Source organism: Oryctolagus cuniculus, chromosome 11 (assembly GCF_964237555.1).
Source record: "Oryctolagus cuniculus chromosome 11, mOryCun1.1, whole genome shotgun sequence".
NCBI lineage: Eukaryota > Metazoa > Chordata > Mammalia > Lagomorpha > Leporidae > Oryctolagus > Oryctolagus cuniculus.
Genome location: NC_091442.1, coordinates 131,883 through 149,060, shown reverse-complemented (window position 1 = coordinate 149,060; position 17,178 = coordinate 131,883). Strand labels below are relative to the sequence as shown.

The 17,178-nt window shown below is 68.0% G+C and overlaps 3 protein-coding genes across 10 annotated transcripts; 1 reads left to right on the top strand and 2 right to left on the bottom strand.

Moving 5' to 3' along the window:
* The first annotated feature begins 2,841 nt into the window (after positions 1–2,841).
* Positions 2,842–8,439, top strand: TCEA2 (transcription elongation factor A2). 2 transcript variants are annotated; one of them, XM_051829062.2, is made up of 10 exons: positions 2,842–3,041; positions 4,438–4,500; positions 4,706–4,811; positions 5,404–5,494; positions 6,184–6,314; positions 6,467–6,523; positions 7,218–7,372; positions 7,441–7,587; positions 7,961–8,044; positions 8,273–8,439. In XM_051829062.2, the coding sequence occupies exons 1-10, from the start codon at positions 2,970–2,972 to the stop codon at positions 8,279–8,281; spliced, it is 915 nt and encodes a 304-aa protein (XP_051685022.1). In that variant the 5' UTR covers positions 2,842–2,969; the 3' UTR covers positions 8,282–8,439. The 2 variants fall into 2 exon arrangements, with proteins under 2 accessions (XP_051685022.1, XP_051685023.1); XM_051829063.2 differs by having other exon boundaries at positions 2,844–3,041; positions 7,973–8,044.
* A 561-nt stretch (positions 8,440–9,000) lies between these two features.
* RGS19 (regulator of G protein signaling 19) lies at positions 9,001–13,222 on the bottom strand. 3 transcript variants are annotated; one of them, XM_051829064.2, is made up of 6 exons: positions 13,081–13,222; positions 10,997–11,094; positions 10,731–10,852; positions 9,927–10,001; positions 9,610–9,844; positions 9,001–9,530 (listed from the first exon to the last, which is right to left on the bottom strand). In XM_051829064.2, the coding sequence occupies exons 2-6, from the start codon at positions 11,024–11,026 to the stop codon at positions 9,339–9,341; spliced, it is 654 nt and encodes a 217-aa protein (XP_051685024.1). In that variant the 5' UTR covers positions 11,027–11,094; positions 13,081–13,222; the 3' UTR covers positions 9,001–9,338. The 3 variants fall into 3 exon arrangements, with proteins under 3 accessions (XP_051685024.1, XP_051685025.1, XP_051685026.1); XM_051829065.2 differs by lacking the exon at positions 13,081–13,222 and adding an exon at positions 12,548–13,061; XM_051829066.2 differs by lacking the exon at positions 10,997–11,094 and having other exon boundaries at positions 13,081–13,190.
* A 129-nt stretch (positions 13,223–13,351) lies between these two features.
* On the bottom strand, positions 13,352–16,722 carry LKAAEAR1 (LKAAEAR motif containing 1). Of its 5 annotated transcripts, none has more exons than XM_051829055.2 (5): positions 16,593–16,722; positions 15,576–15,983; positions 15,346–15,468; positions 15,214–15,269; positions 14,004–14,823 (listed from the first exon to the last, which is right to left on the bottom strand). In XM_051829055.2, exons 2-5 carry the CDS (start codon positions 15,972–15,974, stop codon positions 14,019–14,021), a joined length of 1,383 nt encoding a protein of 460 aa, XP_051685015.2. In that variant the 5' UTR covers positions 15,975–15,983; positions 16,593–16,722; the 3' UTR covers positions 14,004–14,018. The 5 variants fall into 5 exon arrangements, with proteins under 5 accessions (XP_069907696.1, XP_051685015.2, XP_051685016.2 ...); XM_051829056.2 differs by lacking the exon at positions 16,593–16,722 and adding an exon at positions 16,561–16,588; XM_051829054.2 differs by lacking the exon at positions 16,593–16,722 and adding an exon at positions 16,325–16,553.
* Between the last annotated feature and the right edge of the window lie 456 nt (positions 16,723–17,178).

The following is a 17,178-nucleotide window of genomic DNA, read 5'->3' as shown; positions in this document are numbered from 1 at the left end:
GTCTCCCTGTCTGCAGCCTCTGAGGCTCCAGGGGTCCCACTGAGACGTGGCAGGACCCTCCGGGGCTCAGCCTCTTGGGCCTCCTGTGGCGACGCAGGGAGCAGGTGCACCTGGGGTCTCATGGAGGAGACGGGACAAGGACTTCCACGCCAGCAGGGCCAGGGGAGAGCCCCCATGGACTCCACGTTCCCCTGTGGGAGTGACAGAGCAGAGTTTGCACTTACACCTCCATTGCTTTCCCAGGCACATCAGCAGGGAGCTGGGTCGGAAGTGGAGCAGCCGGGACTCGAACCTGCGGCCATACGGCGGCTTAACCCGCTACACCACAGCGCCGGCCCCACACTAACACATTTCTGAAAATAGTTCCTAAGATTTGCAAGTTCTGAGTGTATCTTCACTAACTCGGCGAGGTGTGGCGTCAGGTGGGGCCGCGGGTGCAAAGTGGCTTCCGTCTGTGTGCTCCAGGAGGTCGGCCTGCTGACCAGGAGCGGTTCACGGCTCTGTCAGAAGTGAAGGAATGCTATGTTTCTTTCCCATTGGGGGCTGGTCCCTGTCCTCTAGACCCAGGCACTCTGGACCCCCACTCCCCCCACAGCTCCCAGACCTCCCCCACAGCATGGAGAAAGTGGGGGCTGGATGTGAACTGCAGGCCACCCCCATCTGTCCTGGCACCCTCTGCACCCCTAAATAGGATCCCAGCCTCCTGGCCTCTCTTCTGGGCACCAGTGTTCACCCATCCTGGCTGGCCTGAGGCCTGTCCTTCTGACTGCCGATGACAAGGGTCCCAGGGTCACACCTGTGGCGCTGATGGTGGTCGTGGTCCGTTTTTTTTTTTTTTTTTTTTTTTTTTTTAAGATTTGAAATGCAGAATTTGGAATTTGGGAGAGAAAGAGGGAGAGGGAGTTTTCCATCCATGGTTCACTGCCCCTGCTTCTGCCCCAGCTCTGGATGCAACCACAGAGGCAGTAGATGACGGCCCAAGGACTCAAGTCTTTGCCACCCACGAGGGAGACCCGGGTGGGGTCCTTGGATCCTGGCTTTGGCCTTGCTCTGCGCTGGCTGTTGCAGGCGTCTGTGGAGTGAACTAGTTGATGGAAAATCTCTCCCTCTTGCTCTTTCTGTCTTCCCTTCTGTTACTCTTCCTTTCAAATAAATGTGCAAAGGAATCTTTTAAAACATTACAAGCAGGATCGAAGAACCTCAGACTGGTTTCCCAGGGATTCTGCCTGCTCCACCCCTGCTAAGCCAGCCGCAGAGTTGGAGAGGGCGGCCTGACCTCCGGCCCCAGGTGGCACCTGCCCCAGGGCTGCCTGAGGCCACACACCTCCCCACACCTCAGCCAGGCCACAGTCTCTGCACAGGCCCCTCTGACAGCCCAGTGGTGCTCCTGGGAGGCCTGTCCTCGTCATCTCCCTCCCTCCCTCCCTCTGACTTATTTGAAAGACAGAGTGACAGAGATCTTCCATCTGCTGGTTCACGCCCCAAGTGCCTGCAAACACCAGGTTTGGAAGAGGCTGACGCCAGAAGCCAGGAATTCCCGGGGTGTGTCAGCAGCAGCTGCGCCAGATGCAGGGCTGGGGCATCTAGGGGCCCTCGAGTCAGCTGGAACCCACCCCTCTCCCTGAGGCCTGCCTCTCCGGGCAGCCTGCGTGGTTGGCACCACCTGGATGACAAGGGTCTGGCTTGGACGATTTCTGAAGCCATGATTTCTGGGTCCCGAGGCGGCCCCAGTACTGGCCCACAAGACCCAGCCAGCTCCTGGGTGTGGTCACTCATCAGCCGTCCAGGGTGGCTGAAGGATGTGTGGCTCCATCCTCCCTGCTGCCCTGACGTGGCTGGACGCCCACCCCCGCCCTGACTACGGGCAGGGCAGCTTCTGCTGGCCTGGGAGACTGGGGTGTGGTGTCCGCCCACCATACAACCTGGGAACAGCCACAAGGAATTCATGCTTTTCCTCGTGGTTAAGGTGAGTCCCGCACCTGCCACCTTCAGTGCCGCTGAGCGCCTAAGGCCTGGTGTGCCCAGCTGCCCCCAGCAGTCCCTGGCCCGCTCTCTGCAGCCGCCAGCACCCCATCACTAGGAGGCAGGCAGGCACCGGTCCTGGCCCCGCACCTTGGCACTCCTCAACTCTCCTGGGCCTGGGCCACCCTCTGTGTTGTGTGGTCTGGCCCCTCCTGGGGACTTCAGCTGTGGCAAAAGCCAGTCTCTCGCTTATCCGGGTCAGTGAGTCAGCTTGCCTCACCCCAACAGCAGCCCTGCCAGGCACAGGTCAGGGGTCGGGGCGTGGAGCCGCCAGGTACAGGGACAGGGGTCAGCTTCTGGCACCCCTTCCCCATCAGCCTGACCAGAGGAACCCACCCTCCTGCCGGCTGTGGGGCTCCCCAGTGTGGGCGGGCAGCTCCGGGAGCCAACCCCGGGCAGAGGCCCTAACGACCCAGGCTGGGTTCTGGGACGGCGCCGTGGTCGCACGGACCGAGGGGCAGGGTTGGCGGGGTCGGGGATGCTCGAGGACAGAGGAGGGGGAGCCGGCCGTGAAGGGACCCGGAGCGGCCTAACGGGCCCGGGCCGTTCGGGGGGCGGGGCTCCTGGGGGCGGGGCTCCAGGGGGCGCGTCCAGCCCGCCCCGCCCCGCGGCCCTCGCTCAGGGCGGTTTGCGGGGCCCGAATTCTCCGCAGGAGGTCGCCGCTCCCAGAGGACCCTTCCCAGCAGGCGGGGCCGTGAGTGCGGGGGCGGGGCCGGGGTCGGGGTCTCCACGGGGCCTGCGGCGGGGGCGAGGTCGGCACACTCGGGCGCGGGGCGGGGCCGGCGGGGGCGGGGCCGGGCGGGCGCGCGCGAACTACGCGTCCCAGGGTGCAGCGCGCGGCCGCGGGGCCGGGGGTTTGAGCCGAGGGTCGGCCCGCGGCGGCGGCGGCGGCGGAGGCGGCGGCCGGGGTCGGTCTGAGGCGGGCGCGGGGGCGCTGCCCCGAGGCGATGACGGGCAAGGAGGAGGAGATCGCGCGGATCGCCCGCAGGCTGGACAAGATGGTGACCAAGAAGAGCGCGGTGAGGGGCGCGGGCCGCTGGTACCCCCGCCCCGTCGAGACCCCGCCGAGGCCGCCGCCCCGCGTCAGGCCCGGGAGCCCCCACGGGGAAGGACGAGAGCCCCGGCAGAGACCCCTGGGACGCCGGGAGACCCCCGTGCCCGGGGCAGGGACCCCCGCCCGGGCCGCCCCGCCCTCCCCCTGCGCCCCGCAGACCCGAGGCCCGGCCCGACCCCCGGCCCAGGAGCCCCCGCCGCACGCTGGGCCCGCCCCCGGCCCTCGCCCCCACTCACGGGCTGCGGGGCCGAGTCCTCGCCCCTAGGGGCCCGGCGCCTGCGGCAAATGCCGCCGCCTCGACCGGACCCCACGGCCGGGCCGGTCCTGGAACGGCCTCACTCCCCGCAGCACCCCTGGCGACCGCCCAGCACCGCCGCGGTGGGGAGGGGGCGAGCATCCCGCGGACCGGCTCCGTGCACGGGACCTGTGCTGTCCCCGGGGCTGCGAGCTCCCGGGGCGGCCCCAGACGGCTGAGTCATGGGCTCCGGGACCGCGTGGGGGTGGGGCGGGTTCTTGTGGATGGGGTTCTCCAGGAACGGGCCCGACTGTCAGTCATCCTGGAAGCAGCACCCCCACCCCATTGTTTTCTCACCCCCCCAGGCCTGCAGCAAAGTAGGGGCGCTAGACTGGCTGGGGGAGACTAACAGGGAGGGGAGCGGCTGGGCAGGACTCGCTCCCTGGGAGGACAGGGAGGGAGGCCAGCACCTGAGAGCTGAGAGCCCCTTTTGGGGTCCGGAGACCTGGGAGAGCCAGCTTCCCCGTGTGCAGTGCCGGTGGGAACGCGGCCCTGGGAGATCCGAACTCGGCACAGCGCAGGAGCGGGGCCTGCCTGGGAGAGGGATCTGCGTGGTCACCCCCGCCCTTCTGGTCGGAGAGACACACACCGCACTGAAGGGATGGCGCCCGCAGGGAGCAGTGGGGGCGGGGGAGCTGGCCCCCCCGAGTCCCACCTTTAAGGAACAGAGGCTTGGCTGGGCACAAGGCATTGCAGGGAGGTGGGGCCCACACCCATCAGGGTCCTGGACCTGGGGAGCCTGGAGGAGCGGTGCCCGAGGGGAGATGCCCCTGTGTGTGACAGCCTGAGCCCTCCCCTACCTGGCCATGGCCCTTGGCGTCTGTGCTCCTGTGGTTTGTTCAGTGACCCCACATGGCTACGGTGAGGTTGTTGCGTGGATGCTGGACGGAAGGTCACGGGACCATAGGGACAGAGCCTGCAGAGCCACTTGGCTCCTTATCCTGGGTGCACCGGCTGGTGGGCGGAGCCCTGGTGTCTCCAGGTGGAGGCACTGAGGCATGGCCTATGGGCAGGAAGAGGTGGGATTGTCCACTGAGCTCTAGGAAGCCCCCCTTTCTCCTTCCAGGAGGGTGCCATAGACCTGCTGAGGGAACTCAAGGCCATGCCCGTCACACTGCACCTGCTCCAGGTAGGTCCTTGCCTGCCCCCGGCCTGGGGCAGCTCCTGGGAGAGCAGTGTCCAAGGGCACACTGATGGGCACAGGCCTGTTCCTGGCTCTGGCTCTCAATGAGACGTTTCGATATCCCACCCTGTCCTCGTGGGTTCTACTGGGAGATGTCAGAGTCCCCCTGGGGGCTCCCCACCACCCCCCGACCCAGGCGGCTTGTTCACAGGCCACTCGTGTGGGGATGTCGGTCAACGCCCTGAGAAAGCAGAGCTCAGACGAAGAGGTCATCGCGCTGGCCAAGTCTCTCATCAAGTCGTGGAAGAAGCTGCTGGGTGTGGGTCGGGCAGTGAGGGCTCTGTGCTTGGAGGAGGGGTGCCCAGGGGGTGCTGGCCTCCTGCTTGTCAGGCACAGTGCTGCCTGGAGCTGGAACTGGACCGGGGCCTGCCTTGGAGGTGCTGCAGGAGGCTGGGGCCCCCAGAACCTGCTGGGCCGGGCAAAGCTGAGGTGCCCAGGGCCAGGGGGGCAGGAGGTGGCCCAGGGTGGGGGCACTGGTACGAGTGGGCTGTGCCACTGGGACAGGAAAGCAGCCATGCCTCTGGGCCCTGGGAGGGGGAGCCTTCCTAGGCTGTCCTGGGCACTTACCTCTGTGAGGCAGCCACGTGACCTGTGTGGCCAATGGACACATGCGACACACATGTGGGCTGTCCCCAGTGCAGGCCTCCCAAGGCGTGGGGTTCAGGAGGAGCCTGCTCTGTGCTGGAGGGTGGACCCAAAGAGACCCCCCCTAGGCAAGAAAGGGTATTGGGGTGGTGGCCTCCTGGCTGGGGCAGGGACCGGGACCGTGGCCGAAGGCGGTGGCCAGGGCTCTGCTTTGCTGGAGTCCTCTGTCCCCTTCACTCACTGCCTCTTCTCCGGAAACTGCAGACGCTTCAGATGCCAGAGCCAGGGACCGGGGGAGGGGTGCGCCTCTGCCTGCCTCGTCCTCCAAGGCCGCCTCCGAGGCCACGGATCCCAGGTAGAGCACCTGGGGAGCAGGTGCCGCTGTGACCCTGGGCGGTGGTCAGGGGAAGCGTTGGTCAGCCCAGTCCCACCTGGCTGGGTGTGCCTTGCGGTCAGTGAGCTGCTCTGGGTCTTCCCCTGCCTGCCTACCCTGGGGCCTGTCCTGGACCTGGATGCTCACTGGCCTGCTCTGCCTGGTGTCTGTAGACGCTGGCCCTTCCTCCTGGACAGAGGCAGCCCCCGTCCTGCCTGGCCCAGGCACACACGGGCAGCCCAGAGGTGTCCTGGTGAGAGGCTGCTTGGCTCTTGATCAGAGTGGACGGTAGTGGTTGGCAGCTGGGCGTGGGTCACAAGCCGAACCCTGGGTCTGTGGCGTGTGCTCCTCCGGAAGCCCCCTGCTCCCGCTGATTTCCACAGGGCTGTGCCCGCTGGGCCGGAGGATGCAGCCTGGGCAGCGGGCGGCCCCACTTTCTCTGTCAGAGGAAGCTGGCCTTGGATGACCCCTGCCTCGTTTTCCACTCAGGCAGCTCCTGATTGCCTAGGCTGCCCTCGCCTCAGACCTAAGCAGGGTGGGTGCCCTGAGAGGATGAGCTCTGACCTGGTGGGGACCACAGGACCCGCCCCCTGTGGCCAGCTGGGCAGACCCCACAGGAACGCCAAACTGGGTGGACAGGGTGGGGTCACGGGCAGCCCATCTCTCTGCAGCCGCAAGAGGCTGGAGCTGCCCAGGACGCCATCCACCCCAAGGATGACCACGTTCCCCCCGGTGCCTGTCACCTGCGATGCTGTGCGCACCAAGTGCCGCGAGATGCTGAGCGCCGCCCTGCAGACGGACGGTGCGTGTCCAGTGAGACAGCCCCGCTGCCCCAGCCCCCGCTCAACATCAGGCAGGGGGGGCCGTCTTGGGGGTCACCAGAGTACTGGCTCCAGGCCAGGGTGCTGTGCGGGCAGAGAACCAGTCGGGGTGCTGGTGGGGTCCTTCCCGCAGGCGACCACGTGGCCATCGGTGTGGACTGTGAGCGTCTGTCAGCCCAGATTGAGGAGTATATCCTTTGTGTGCAGCTGTGGGCCAAGGGGTCTGGCAGAGGCGGGACGCTGGGCCAGGCTCCCCATGGGGGCTCCACTGTCCAGCTGCTTAGTGCCCTTTCTGGGCAGTCACTGGCTTTTGTTGTTTAAGGATTTATTTATTTTAAAGTCAGAGTTATAGAGAGAAGGGGTGGGGTGGGGGGAGAGAGAGGTGGATCTTCCATCTGCTGGTTCCCTCCCCAGATGGCTACAACAGCCAGGGCTGGGTGAGGCCAAAGCCAGGAGTTTCACCTGGACCTCCCCTGTGGGTGCAGGGACCCAGGGACTTGGGCCATGAGCAGGGAGCTGGATAGGAAGTGGAGCAGCTGGGACATGAACTGGCACCCGTATGAGATGCCGGCGTTGCAGGCAGTAGCTTTACCCGCTATGCACCAGCCACTGACTTTTATCTGGGTGGTGGGGTAGCCTTACCCTCGGAGGGCCCTGCCTGCTGGAGGGGTCTGATTCTGGGCGCCCCCGTGGGCTGCCCAGGGCTGGTCAGCCCATCCCACCTGGCTGCCCTGGGTCCTCAGCAGAGCTGAGGTGCACCCTGAACTGGCCTGCAGGTGCCCCTGCCCACCTTCCCTGCGGCCTGCTCTGCCTGGCCCAGCAGCAGACCAGGTGGTGGGGCTGGGCAGGGCACCGCCTCCACGAGGGTCCTTAAGTGCCTGCACGCATCTTCCGGGACGTGGGCAGCACGGACATGAAGTACAAGAACCGCGTGCGCAGCCGCATCTCCAACCTCAAGGATGCCAAGAACCCCGACCTGCGGCGCAACGTGCTGTGTGGTGCCATCGCGCCCCAGCAAATCGCTGTGATGACCTCGGAGGTGAGCCCGTGGGGGGCTGGGGCCGCCCCTGCCAGACTGAGGGCTGAGCACTCGGCCCCTGCCCCCAGGAGATGGCCAGCGACGAGCTGAAGGAGATCCGCAAGGCCATGACCAAGGAGGCCATCCGGGAGCACCAGATGGCCCGCACGGGCGGCACGCCGACGGACCTGTTCACCTGTGGCAAGTGCAGGAAGAAGAACTGCACCTACACGCAGGTGAGCCCCCCGGCCTTGGCCTGGGGGTGCCTTTCCCCCCAGCCTCTGGGTCTCTGACGCCTTGAGGGGTGGTCCCCTTCACGGCCTCACGCTCCCAGTCCAGGATGCCTCCCACTGATGGAGGCAGAGACCGTGTGGCCCCCAAAGACATGAGGAGAGCGGGCAGAGGCCGAGGGTGAGCACAGCTTCTCCACGGGCTCTGGGGCCCGGCATTCACTGGGGTAACACCCCCGGGCCTCCACGAGCACTGGGACCCCTTCCTGCTGGGGTCCTACGACCACCTCCTCGCTTCCCCAGAAGCCCAGCTTTGGAAGGTTGGGGTTGCTGGGCAGCCCAGGGCCCAGGGGCCCAGGCCAGCTGTGGGCCCACCCAGCCCTCCATACAGGTGCAGACCCGCAGCTCTGACGAGCCAATGACCACCTTCGTCGTCTGCAACGAGTGTGGGAACCGCTGGAAGGTAGGTGGGTGGGGCCCAGCCCTGGGCCAGCCTGTCCAGCCCCCCTCCCCGTGTCAGCCCTGGCCCAGCCTGTCCTGCCCCCCCCCCCCCCCAGGGTCTCGAGTCAGCCCTGGGCCAGCCTGTCCAGCCCCCCTCCCCGTGTCAGCCCTGGCCCAGCCTGTCCTGCCCCCCCCCCCCCCAGGGTCTCCCCTGGGCTGACACCACTGAGGGGCTCCTTCTTCCTTGCAGTTCTGCTGAGCTTCTGCCTGTTGCTGCAACCTTGGCTGTGGCCAGTGCTGGCTCTCCTGGGCGTCTCTGGAGACCACAGGAGGCCACATGCCCTGCCCCACCCGCCTACCTGGAGTGCACCTTCCTGCCCCTCCATGTCCTTATTAAATGTCTCTTTGCTGTCCCTGGCTCCTGGTCCTCCTGGGTTGTGTCCAGGTTTCAGCTGGGCCTCTGGTGGCCAGGCAACCCTGTAGGAAACACTTGGGCAGCCCCCCAACATCCTCAGGGCCTTTGGTCCTGGGGTACAGGGCAGCACGACCAAGCTGCACCACTCTGCCCAGTGTGTGCCCCCCTTCCCCTCCAGGACGGCAGTCCCTGTGCTGCCTCCGTGCAAGGGTGGGGTCTCATGGCTCCAGGCCAGTTCCAGCCTCAAGTCACTTTAATGCCCCAGAAACAGGCGGGAGTGTGGTGGTGATGCTGACCTCCAGGCCCAGGGTACTGTGACTGTGACCCCTGCCTAGCACCCGGGTCACCCAGTGTTCTACCCCAGCCTCCAGGGCCAGCTTTTGTTACCTGCGAGGGATCTGTCCATCCCAGACCCAGGCAGAGCCACCCCGACGGCCCCTCCCAGCCTGGAGTCTGGGGCAGTTCCTCTCTAACCCTCCCCAGTGCAGACACAAACAGGAGCCTTTTCCTTTGAGATACCTTCACTAGGAAGACGTCCCAGTTCCAGTGGATGCAGGCAGAGATAAATAGGAAGACATTTTTCTTGTTTTTGATAAAACACAGAAAAGACAGGTTTTCAGGTTTAACGTTCGTGAGCTGACTAGAAAGTGGGTCCTGTCCCCTGGCTCGAGGCTCTGGGGTGCAGACGGTGAGAAGGTGGGTCTTGTCTCACAGCTGCACGAGGCAGGAGGTCTGTCCTCCGGCAGGGGCAGGTCCCAGGGCCCCCACTGCTCTGGTCCAAGTGCCTCCAGAGACGGCCCCTCCTGGCTGTGCACGAGCCCCCTGCAGGGCTGCTGGGCGAGGGGGCTTCCAGCCGCCCCCGAGTCTGCCCGAGGCGTCGAGTGTCTGTGCGGGCGGGCGGCTAGGCCTCGGAGGAGGACCGTGGGGCTCCCCGGAGCAGCAGGGCACGGTAGGTGGGGGAGCTGAGGAAGCGGGGGTAGGAGTCCCGGTGCATCAGCGTGTAGATCTGCAGCTGCGCGTCGTCGAACGTGTGTGCGGACGGCTCCTGCATCTTCCTGTTGATGCCTTCCCGCACCCGGGAATCCAGGCTGACCTGCCAGACAGGGCAGCACGGTCAGGGGCCCAGGCGGTGCCTCCCGACCCCTGCCCAGCACCGGCCGCCCCCGCCCCACCTCCTTCGGGGACAGGATGGACACGTAGTCCTCGTAGATGAGCCGCGCCTTCTCGTCCACCACGTGCTGGTTGGCCTCGGCCTTGAGCTCCTCGCAGGCCAGCCAGAAGAGCATGTTCTCCTCGCTGTACTCCGTGCGCAGGAAGGCCCGGAACACGCTGCGGCCCGCAGGGCTGTGCATCAGCTTGTCAAAGGACTGCGCCCAGCTCTCCACCTCCTCGGGGCTCGGCGTGGCACTGCAGGCACGGGGCCAGCCACTTCAGCCCAGGGCCTCTGGCCTGAGCCCCCCCCGCCCCCCCCGCAGGCCACTGGACTCACCACGTCTCGCAGCTGGGCAGGGGCTGCAGCTTGCTCTCCCGGGAGGCCTGCCACGCTCGCCGCCGCTGCTGGTTCCTGAGCAGACACAGGGGCTGCACTGCCCTGGGCACGTGGGGCCCCCACGCCGCCCACCAGCCCGGGGCTCACAGGAGAACAGCCTCCTGTAGGCTCCTTCCCATGCAGGCCGGAGCGCCCAGGCCGCAGCCTTGGTCCTCGTCCTCCTCAGCAGTGTGACCGTGTGCCTCTTCCTGGGCTCCCTCCCCTCACTGGGGGTATGACCTGGCTGATGCAGGGGTCCCTGCACCCCTCCCACCACCCACCATGTCCTGCTTGGACTGTCAGGCCCTGGCTGCTCGTGGGTCAGCTGACTACACGTGAGGTCCCCATGTCCTGTCCCTTCAGTAACCGAGGCCCTGACACCTCTGCAAAGACTACAATGTCCAGCAGCTGCCCTGCACTCTGGTCACCCCTGGAGCCCCACTGCGGCCTCATGCACACACTGACCCTGCTGCCTGGGCAGGTCTTCCCCGTGCCCAGGGCCAGCTGCTCCCTCCTTGGGGTCTCTCTGTTCCACCCACTCTAGGGCTGTGCCCGTCTCGCTCCACTGAAGGTCCCCAGGATGACCAGGCACCCAGGGAGGGGTGAAGGCGCACGCAGCAGGCCTGGCCCTGCACAGGGACCAGCCCTGGCGCTGCGGCAAGTCTGGGACCAGGCCCTGAATACGGACGCCAGGGCCACGTCAGGTGGCCAGACCTCTGCACCTCCCTTCCCGCCCGGGCCCAGCCTGGTCCCAGGCGCGCGTACCAGGAGCAGCTGCAGCAGCAGCACCAGCACAGGCAGCAGGGGTTGCGGCTGGGGGCCGCCGTGGGGGCCGCATCACGGCTGGACATCGAAGGCGGCCGGTCTGCCTCCTCTGGCCCTGCGTGCTGGGGACACAGGGCTTCCTCAGCCTCAAGGTGGAACCCCCCAAACCTGGACTTGTGCCTTCTGCCCACCCCAGGTATTCAGGGATACCTTGACCCCTCATTACCCCCTCCCCAGGGGGCCGGGACAGACAGGGAGCAGCATACCTGCTTGTCAGCCTCATGCGCGGTGGGCATGGGTGGGTAAAGCAGGCGGCCCAGGCTCCGAGATGCCAGCTCCAAGGCCCTCACCACAGCCGGGGGGTCTGGGAAGAGGGGCCAAGGTTCTGACCGAGAACCTGTGACCCCAGACCCTAGCTGTCCTGCGGGAGTGGCCTGCAGCACACCTCCTTCCCTGCTCTGCCCTCTGCCCCAGCCTCCGGCCCCTCCTCCCAGGCTGGCCCCCAGAGGAGGCCCCCAGAGGAGGTTCTGGGACACCCCCGTCGGCTCAGCGCCTGGGAGCCGGAAGCCTGGGTTCCTCTTTCTTGGTTTCCGGCTCTGGGCCCCTCCCGAGGGGACTGTGCGTCGTTGGAGGTGGTGACATGAGCTGCTCCTTCCCTCTCTGTGGCAAGGCCCGAAGCCTGAGGCAGGACAGGAAGCTGGAGGAGGGATCTGGGCCCCGGGTCGGGCGTCTCTGGCCCGCAGCTGCCCTGACCCTCACACCCCACTGGCACACTGAGGTCCCCACCCTCTGGGCCCAGCACCTGCAGGCTCAGAAGCCACTGCCGGCCGCCAGCCTCAGGGCCAGCCAGGGAGACCACCCCGCCCCCAGTCGGCCTGGAGACCCTGTGGGGGTGTGCCTTTCCACTTCTGGGATGCACCTCTGTGGGGAGGGGCACTAGGTGCCAAAGCCAGCCACAAACCCGGCGCATCCCCTCACTGCGCAGCTGTGTCCAGGTGAGGGCCCTCAGGCCTCTCCCGAGGGTCTGTGGCCAGGAGGCTTGGGACTTGGTTCTATTTTATTTTCTAATTTTCTCACTCCCAAGCCTGGCCTCTGCATCCTCAACCCCACTGGCCTTGGCTCTCAGCACCCAGGAAAGGACAAGGCCCACGGGCCACCGACTCCAGTCCCTGGGCCAAGGCCTCTCGACACCTGCTGGGCTTCCTCTCCCAGGAGGGTCCCAAAGCCAAGTGTGTTGGGGGGAACCAAGTGCCCTGTGGGAGTCACGTTTCCAAAGAAGGGGCACGGCAGCCAGGGCCCTTGCCCCAGGCAGGAACCCCAGCCTGGGGCTGTCGGGGGTGCTGGGCCCTCCTCCAGCCCTGCCCCTCTCTCAGGCAGTAGGGTCTGGACCCACGCTCCCTCCTCCCCACCCCCGGGGCCTGGAAGGGGAGAGCAGGAGCCACTCCGGCCCCTGGGGACAGGGCTCCCTCGGGAGCGGCGGCAGCTCTGCTCCACACAAGGAAGAAGAACGGCCCTGAGCCCGCCCAGTCCAAAAAAAGAACAAGAAAATGTGACAATCTCAGAAAAATGTCACAATCTTTGGGAGGGGGCTGGCAGGGACTCCTTCCAACTTTTGCTCCCGCCCAGGACCTCTCCGACCCGCTGCCCTAGCCAGGGGCTGGGGGGCGGCGCCCCGGTCTGGCCAGGCTCCCCCAACCCTGGAATCCCTCCCTCCCCTGTCCCCGCCCCGGGGCCAGGCAGGAGGCGTGCGGACCCCTCCCCGCAGACTCCGCAGCCCCCACCCCCATCTCAAGAAGCCCGTCCTGGGCCCCACTCACCAGCAACCCAAAGGCGGGGTGGGGGCGGGAGGGGCCGGTTCGCCCTGGCCCCTCCCTGGCTGTCGAAGGGGCGTGCACGGCACGGCAGCAGCCGCAGCGCCCAGGCCGGGCAGCGGGAGGTCCTCCCGCGGCGTCCCGAGCCCCGGCCCGCGAGGGCCTCCGGTCCGCCTCGCAGCGCGGAGCGGCTGCCGGCCGACCCGACGGGGTGGGGGCGGGGGCGCACAGGGAGTCCCGCCCCGGCCGCTCCCCGCCAAGCTAGCGGGGCGGGAGCCGCGGAAACCTGGGTCCTTCCGGCCCCCGCCTTTAAGCAACCTCTCCCCGGGCTCCGAGCTCACAAAAAGGGAACCCGCCGCAGCGCCCCTCCCCCAGGCGCGGGGCGGGCTGCAGTGCCGCCGCGGCCCGGGGTCCACGTGGACCCGCGACCGCGGCCCCCGAGGGGCAGGTCCCGGCGCAGGCCGTGGCGGCCACGCCGCGCACCGCCGGGCCGGCCGCGAGGCCAGGGCCGCCGTCCCCGGCGCCGCGCGCGCACTCACCGGCCGCGCTCCCGAGCCGCCAGCGCCGCCGCCGCCCGCGCGCTCCGAGGTCCGGCCCCGGCGTCGGGGAGGGGGCGCGGGCGCAGTGCGCAGGCGCGCGACGGACTTCCCCAAAGCGCGGGCCGGGACTTCCTCGCGCCGTCCGCCCCGCCCCGCGCTCGCCCGGCCCGGCGCCCCCCGCGCTTGGCCGCGGTGGCCCCGGGAGATGGCGCTGTGGTGTGCGGGGCCATGGCTTCGCAGCCCCTGTGGGCCACTGGCTGCGGTCCCGCATGCGGCCCGGACTGCTCGCATGGGTGGGGGTCCGGAGCTCGTCCCTGGGCCGTGGCGCTGCTGGGCAGCAGGGGCGCCGGTTCTCGCACCCCGAGGCGCGCCGAAGGGCCCATGGGGCCTGGCTGAGTCCCCGTTGACCCCTGCGGTGGCCCCGAGTGTCCCCTTAGCCCAGTCCCTTTGACTGGCACAGGTGCTTTGGCTGATTGTCAGCATGAGCCGCATCCGCCCTGGCCGTGGTCTGCAGGTCTGCTGCCCACTGGGCCGCTCCGGCTGCCCCTGTCTCCCTCAGCACTGCCTGCTCTGCTCCGGAGGCCAGCGTCCTCTCCCGGGGCACAGGTGGGGACACCTGGGCTGTGTTCAGGGGCCCTGGCGGCTCTGTGGGGCTGGCTGGGCAGGCAGAGGCCAGGAGGCCCTGTTTGGACAGGGGTGGCTGCCTCTTCTGTAGCCCACGTAGTTGTCCTGAGAGGGACAGGGGAGGACAGGGAGGCCCTGGCCACAGCCACACTGTCCTGCAGCACTTGGGGTGTATCTCCATGGCAGGGAAATGCAGGTGTGTGGCCCGGTGGGGGGCTGGCACACTCCCTCCCTCTTGTCCTCTGCTCCCCTCCCCCCGCACCTGCATCCATCTCCCCAGGCCACTGCTGGTCAGCACAGACCTTCCCCTGGCCTCATGGGAGGGGCTGGGGATGGTGGAATTGGGCCTGAACCCCCACCCCGCACAGGGCCACAGCACTGTGCAGGTGGGAGCCCCCTCCAGAGGCTTCCTTGGTCACCTTCTCTGGCCCCCTCCCTAGTGGGGACTTAAGGGTGCTCGTGTGCCCACCTGGCCCCTCCGGGCAGCCGCCTCGGCCACTGTCTTGCCAGCCTTCCCCCGGGGTTGGGCTCCGTGCCTGCCTGCGCCCATGACCTCTCCCCAGAGCACTGTGGGGTGGCGTGGGGCTCTGCACTGAGACCCTCACTTTAAACAGGAAGCAATGGAAGCTCCGAGAAGTGATGGGATAACAAGTGATTTTATTAAATAGACGAACGTGTCCCAGGCACTCCGTAACCTGAAGGAATTCTGGTCCAGACTGCAGGGAGCTTGGCCAAGGAGCCAGGACCTTCTGGAGCCACCGACTGCCAGGGGCTGAGCAGCTGCCCCCCCCCCCCCGCCCTCTCCCCTCCTCTGGGAGCTCCGCACACTGTCCAGGCTCGAATGAAGGCCGAGGGCAGCAAGCAGCCGGGAAGGGATGAAGGGTCCGGTGCAGGGCACAGAGGGCCCAGGTCCCCACACGGGCAGGGGAGGGGCCCTGGCCACCGCCGGGCAGGATTCCTTGCTGCGTCCCAGCTCCCAGTTGGCCTCTACTTCCAGATCCGTGCTCTGCTCCAGGCAGAGCAAGTGGGAGCCCTTGGCAGGGAGAAGGGTCTGGGGGCTCCTGCAGCTGTCCCCGCCTGCCCCTCCGCGGGAAGGAGGGGCGGGGCCGAGAGCCGGCTCTGGGGAGGAAGGCAGGGCTGCTTAGAGACCCGGCTCCTTGCCCAGCCGTGCTGTTCGCCGAGTGGGGTGTGGGGAGGACGTCCAGGGGACTCCCCTTCCCTGGTGTCTGCCCCCTGCCCACAATACCTGGGGCTGCCTGCTGCGAAGATGGCCCTCGGCCCTGGGCTCTGGGAAGCTAGAACGCCTGTGGGGCCCGCGCGCCCTGCGGCTCGGACCCGCGGCTGCATCTCCTTCCTGTGCTGCGTGCGCCCTTCGCCGTGTACCCTAGGGCCCGTGGGAGGCGGCGTCCACGCCGCCCCCTTCCCCCCGGGGGTCCCGGGAGCACAGCCGACAGACCAGGGCGCCTTGGGGAAGAACTTTATGTGCAGAGGCGCGCAAGGAGGGCTCACCGCGGGAAGACGACGCCGTCGGCCTTGTCCTCCAGGATAGATTCCACGCGCCTCCGCTACGGGGACAGGGGCTGCGGTCGCGTGCGTGGGCGGGCGGGGCCCCTCTCCGCCCCCTCCCGGGCTTGCCCATACCTCTTGCCGGTTCAGCGGGTCGGGGATCCGCGTCGGCTTCAGCTGCGGCGGCAGGAACGCCTCGAGCCGCACGGCGGCGCGCGCACACCTCTGGCGCCGGAGGAGCAGCGAGATCTCCTCGGTCTGCCGGCCGCAGGGGCGCTGAGTGGGGTCTCCAGGAAGAGCGCCCAGCGCCCCGGGCTGTCCCCTCCCCGCGCCACACCCCTGGCGTCCGCCCGGTCCGGCCTCACCCGCAGGCGGTTGTAGCGCAGCCGCAGGGCGCGGACGCGGCCGCGCGCCTCGGCCGCCTGGAGGACGCCGACCAGCCGGTCTTGGCGCTGGCCGGGCGGCTCTAGCGGCTGGACCCAGGCGCGCGGGTCCGGCACGTGCAGCGCCGCCTCCACCGAGTCGCGAGGGAAGATGGATGCGGCCAGGCCCACGTCCTGCAGCAGGTCGCCGAAGAGCAGGTGGCGGCGGCGCTGCGCGGGGGCCATGGCAGCCAGGTTGTCCAGCGTCAGCTCCCAGCCGGGCCCGGGGGGCTCCGTCGGGGGCGCCCCCTTCGCGCGTTCCCCCGAGGGCCGCGCTCCCGGCGCGCTCTTCCTGGAGCGCTCCCGCGGGCCCCTGTTACCAGCCTCCCTCGGCTGCTGCATCCTCCGGCCCTGCGAGGGGGGATACCTCGTGCTGTCGGTGCCCAAACCGCCCGGGGCCCCGACCTCCACGCCCTTGGGCCAACGGCCCCCTCCTCCCGGCACAGCCGGCCCAGACCTGCCCTCCGAGCTGGGAAAGTGCCGAGACCCCTGGACCTCGGCCAGCCCGAGAGGCAGAGTCCCGGGGGACCTCATCGTGCACCCTGGCGCCCCGTCCATCCTCCCCCTCCTGGTCGGGCGACGCCCGGTGGAAGAGGCAGAGGGCACGGGGACACAGGCCCTGCTCGAGGAGGATGGTGTCCTCGTGCGTGTGCGTGTGCGCGTGCAGGGCGGCCTGCGGGGCGTCTGTACACCTGCATGTGGGTTAGGTCGGAGTTGAGTGGGCAGCTGGCTCCCCGCAGGGGCGTCCCCATTTCCCTGGCCTGCATCCCGGGGGTCCTGGAGGGATCAGCCGAGCCCAGGGAAGAGGTGACCGAGGGGTATGGTCCACGGGGGCGGGAACGAGTCGCCTGCCTTGCCAGGCCGGCCGCAGCGAGCCAGGACCCGGCCTGAGGCAGCGCTCCCTCCCCTGGCCGCCTCCGCCACGCACCCTGCGCGCCCGCCTCGGCCCTCGTCGCTTACCCCGCAGCGGCTACTTTCAGCTTCCTCGCCTGGGAACCTCCGCAGGGCCGCGGCACTCGGGAGGGCTTGTGACGCGGTTGCCGGACAACCGGAAGTGGCGCCCCTCCCCCACCCAGCGGAGGCGGGGGTCTCCGGCTTTTTCTGCGGCGGGGGGGGGGGCGGGGGGCGACTGCAGAGGTTCCTCCACCTAACTGGAATCATTGGTTGGAGCCAGGGACATGCTCCTGGCCAGAGGCCGTTGTGGCTAGTGCTGGGGTGGGGGTGGGGTCCAGAGAAAGGACCCATCCCTCCTGAGGGTAGGTCTGGGGTCTCAGGGTCGAGATGTCCCCAAGACCAGACTGTTTATTTATTTTTAAGATTTTATTTATTTGAAAGGCAGAGAGACAGATCTTTCATCTGCGGGCTCACGCCCCAAGTGGCTGAAGCCAGGAGCTTCATCAGCGTCTCCCACGTGGGTGCTGGCCGCTGCAGCACGTGACCACCTCCCTGCTTTCTCAGGCCATCATCTGGGAGCTAGATGAGAAGTGGAGCTGCCCACATGGGATGCTGGCATCACAGCACCGTGGCTTTGCCCGCTGCCCCAGCC